Below are 4,537 nucleotides of genomic sequence, written 5' to 3'. Positions count from 1 at the left end.
TGGTTTGAATCACATTATTAATACACAGATATTTATAGAAAAAGAAATTTGTATATTAGTTCACATTGATGGTGTGCAAATTTACAATAATTCGCAAATACAAGTTTGGCCAATTATTATGAAAATATTTCATAAAGAATACAATTGTGAACCTTTCACAATTGCTTTATATTGTGGTGATTCAAAACCTGCAAGTGCGCATGATTATCTAAATGATTTTGTAACGGAAGCGACTAAATTAATTAACCAAGGAGTAACAATCAACACAAGAACATATTCTTTTAGAATAATTGCAATTATAGCTGATTCCCCAGCAAGGTCATTTATAAAATGCATTAAACCACCTGGCGCATTCTACGCTTGTGAACGATGTTCAGTTAAAGGAATCAGCGTTGGGAAAGAATTGAAGAAAAAAAGAATATACCCTGAAACAAATTGTTTAAAACGTACAAAAGAGTCTTTCGAAGGCCGAAATCAACCACAGCACCATAAAGATAATGTTATGTCTCCATTGTTACTGTTGCCGAATTTTGATATCATTAATGATGTGGTTCTAGATTCTATGCATCTGCTATATCTCGGAACGATGAAATATTTGTTAGAAAATTGGACTGTGAAAAAAAGTTCTGCAAGATTGAAACGAAGAGATATCAATAATTTACGCAGAATAATGTTAAATGTTACAGCCGATGTGCCTTGTGAATTCCAAAGAAAAAAATTTGATGTTTATCTCGTTTCAAGATGGAAAGCCACGCAATTTAGATTTTTCCTATTATACTGTGGTACTGTCGTTTTGAAAAGTGTTTTACCCGATCATCACTACAGACATTTTTTACTGTTTTCTGCAGCATGTCGTATATTGAATAGCAGTGACTTATCGATGACCACTTGTGATTACGCTAAATATTTGCTAACACAGTTTTTCAGATTATTACCATCATTGTATGGAGAAAGCTCTCAAGTCCTCAGTATGCATAATTTGATTCATGTTGCAAATGATGTGATAAATCATAACATTCCATTAAGTGGCATTTCAGCATTTTGGGGTGAAAGCTACATTGGTCTATTTAAAAAATTAGTCAAATCTCCCAATAAACCATTAACTCAGATAGTTAATAGATTATCTGAATTAAATTCTGGAAATCGTTTAAAAATTAAAAAAAAATGTACCCTTTCGAACTGTATAATAGATGATGGCGCTGGACTATTTACATATGATGGAAATGATTATAAAATTATATCTTCAATTAAAATGAATAACTCTACTTTGACATCAATTCATCCTAATAACGCCGTTTTATTGAAAAATTCACAAATATTTATCATTAAACAAATCATGAAGAAATGTCATAGATATGAAAATGATATTATTACAACCGAAGAAATTTTTGTCCTAGGATATGAAATGACTAATCAACATGAGGCCTTTACTTATCCACTTTCATCGATGCAAGTAGGCATTTTTCGTGGAAATGGATTTATTGCATCGCATAAATTAGTATCAATAAAAATGGTTAAGTACAAATGTGTTTTATTAAACATAGAAAAAGAATTACACGCAGTTACTTTGCTACATTTTTAATAAATCACAAGTGGCAAATGATATTTTTAAAAAATATATAAATAATATAAAATAAAGCAAATAATAAAAATATATAATAAAAAATATATAAGGAAAAGTAAAATAAGTACTAATAAGTGTAAAATATATAAATATAAATATACATAAATATAAATATACAAATGTAAACACAAATATATTGGGAATTACACACATATATATATGTGTGTGTATAAGCGTGCACATACATGCGCAGTCGGCCTATAGTTACGATTGTTGACCTGCGGTGACCGGCTCACAATTAGTTACGATCCCTTCCTATAACTGTATGAAAAGGCAGGAGTTGGAAGTATTTCAAAGTTAGAAGTATTTCAACTATTAAAGATAAAAATTGTAAGAATATTGCGTGAAAACAAAATGAACAAGGAAAATGAAAATGATTGGACTGAAAACAAGGTAAGGAAACAATATTTAAGGTTAGGTGAACACAGCTAAATAATTATATTTTTAATTAGATGTTCCGTAAAGACAAGGAACGATACGCGATCGTTCGTTTTACGGACGAAGACTTAAATTCTAGAAGTCTTGATTTGGTCCCACTCTCATGGTTGCACGAAGATACAGAGAACAGATATACATGCCTATATCCAGGTCCGTGCGATTACCAGCACATTGACAGCTGGCTATTATCTTTGAAAGAGCCCGAGACACATTGGGAATCTTTTGCAATAAAAGTCATTGCATACGCAAGTATGTAATAATAATAATTAATAGTTTTTTTGTAAATTAATGTGCGATTACTGTAAGTTTTTCTTTTTTAATAATTAGAAGATTTAAAACAAGGGAAAAGGCGGCTCAAGCGAGCCTTGAAGTCCGATGAAATTAAATGCACTGATGACGGATGTGATGAAAGCCAACCTATTAAAATGTCCACAAGGGTCGTCGAAGAAAGTTTGAATGCTGTGAAATCCTTCCGACAGTGTGATAAGCCTTCTTCGGCATCAGTAAATTCATTGCTTACCATCCAGCCAAAAACGAAGAACAATCCAGGTATATACTATATCCAGGTATAGTATACCTTTATAATATACCTTTATGAGTGCCACTGCCAGGCTCTTTGTTCGATGCGTTCAGTCATCGTGAAATGCGACGCACACAAAATTCAATGTTTACTAAACAGCGTACCGTTGTCGACTGAAGACTCGAAGGACCGTGATACCTGGCAGGGACACTCATAAAGGTCCCCCCTAAATGATGAATAGCTATTTTTAACAATAGCACCCCCAGGTACAAGGTTAGAGCACAAGGTCGGATACTTTCCGGACAGACCTCGTATGATTATTTTTGTATTTTAGGGATATGCTCGACAGATGAACCAATGGAAACAGAAGAAATAATGGATAATCCTTTTTTTGAACAAAACGCGATAGATATAATAAATCTACCACCAAGTAAATACTTGAAATTCTCTTAAATATGTACTGCTTTTATATTTATTAGATCTCTACCTTATTTTTTAGTTCCAGAGAATGTGCTCATTGAAAAGGACTACATAGACAACAAGTTTAAACAACTGCAAGAAGCAATATCAAGTCAAATAACGTCTGCAAAAAGAAGTATTTTATACGACCTGGACAAAAAAATTAATGACATTAAACATACAATTTTATTAAACAGTTCAACAGAAATTAAGACGACACAAGGTGTAGAGAAATTTAAAAGCGACTTGGAAATAAGTTTACCTACATCAACATTGGAGGATTTTTTGCAGCTCGAAAATTCATTAATGAATTCTCAAAACAAAAGAGAATCATTGGTAAATAATTTTAAATAAGTAGAAAATACATCTTATAAACATTATTTGTAAAGAAATTTATTTAATTTCTTTGTTATAGATGACACTGTTCCGAATTTTAATTGCTGGTGATGCAACCGTAAAAGACAGCATTGCTAAAACTTTAGGATCAGTGATTGTCAAAACGGTCGAATTGCAATATTCGGGAACTGGAAAAATAATTCATGGTCAAGGGAAAAGAAATTTCAGTGCGACAAACACATATCTGTGTTTAAGAGGTAAAATAAATTTCTTTTAATATCAATCCTTATGTCTTATATAATTTGTAACTAGAATATTTATTATAACATAATATTTTTCTCAGATGCTTTGATTGAAAAATATGGAGAGAAAATAGATGTTAAAAAATTACCGGGCCAGGTGGGCATGTGGCTATCCCGAGCTGGCGATAGAGAAGGCGGCCGTAAACAACGAGAAAAAAATGTAAATGTATAAATTAACAATTTGAGTTCGTCCTACTTAAAAAGAATGGAAACATATATATTTTTTAAAACATAATAAAAAGAATTTTTAAACTTAAAATATTTTTTAACTTTTCTTTTCTAAGTAATAAATACTGTACCGTAAGAATGCCAACATAGCTTTCTTACATTGCAGTGCCAGGTTTAACCGAATTGTTTTTTTATTGTTAAATAGGATTCAATTATTAAAAATACATTAAAATATACATAAAATTAAAATATACATTAAAAAATACATAAAAATTATATATCTATAAGTATTAATAATAAAAATGGTAAATTTTTCGAGTAAAATATATTTTGAAAGATGTATATTTGTAAAACTATATTTGTGCAATAAAGCAATAAAATAATAATAAAGCTAGACCGGGCATCATAAAAACGTTATTATTGGCATAATAGGTTAACTTTTAATGGTCAAATATTGGCAGGATAGATTAACCATTAATGGCCGAATGTTGGCATGATATATTGACCAGTAATGGCCCATGATTGGTTGCCATGTTTGGCCGTACATTGTTACCTATTGCTGGACCGAAGTTATCGTTCCAGAGAAGTCCCATTGCTGTGCCAATCATGGGTGCCATTATCGCGCCAATATTGGTGACCTGGGAACCAGTTTTGGGCCAGAATAGGACCGTTAGTAAAACCCTATATGGG

At 31.5% G+C, this 4,537-nt stretch overlaps 2 protein-coding genes across 2 annotated transcripts; both read left to right on the top strand.

The window, feature by feature from the left end:
- Positions 1-1,978: 1,978 nt before the first annotated feature.
- LOC105571013 lies at positions 1,979-3,047 on the top strand. The gene is made up of 4 exons (XM_012028481.1): positions 1,979-2,017; positions 2,077-2,311; positions 2,390-2,611; positions 2,917-3,047. Exons 1-4 carry the CDS (start codon positions 1,979-1,981, stop codon positions 3,033-3,035), a joined length of 615 nt encoding a protein of 204 aa, XP_011883871.1. The 3' UTR covers positions 3,036-3,047.
- Positions 3,048-3,347: 300 nt separating this feature from the next.
- On the top strand, positions 3,348-4,516 carry LOC105571012 (the record flags this gene model as incomplete). Its single annotated transcript, XM_012028480.1, has 4 exons — positions 3,348-3,377; positions 3,457-3,634; positions 3,721-3,839; positions 4,430-4,516. Coding segments are annotated over exons 1-4 (414 nt in total), but the record flags the coding sequence as incomplete, so codon positions are not given.
- Positions 4,517-4,537: the final 21 nt, after the last annotated feature.

This window comes from Vollenhovia emeryi, unplaced genomic scaffold (assembly GCF_000949405.1).
Source record: "Vollenhovia emeryi isolate VEMERY1.0 unplaced genomic scaffold, V.emery_V1.0 DF941365.1, whole genome shotgun sequence".
In the NCBI taxonomy this organism is placed as follows: Eukaryota; Metazoa; Arthropoda; class Insecta; order Hymenoptera; family Formicidae; genus Vollenhovia; species Vollenhovia emeryi.
Note: the sequence above shows the minus strand (reverse complement) of the source record. Positions and strands in the feature narration are given on the sequence as shown.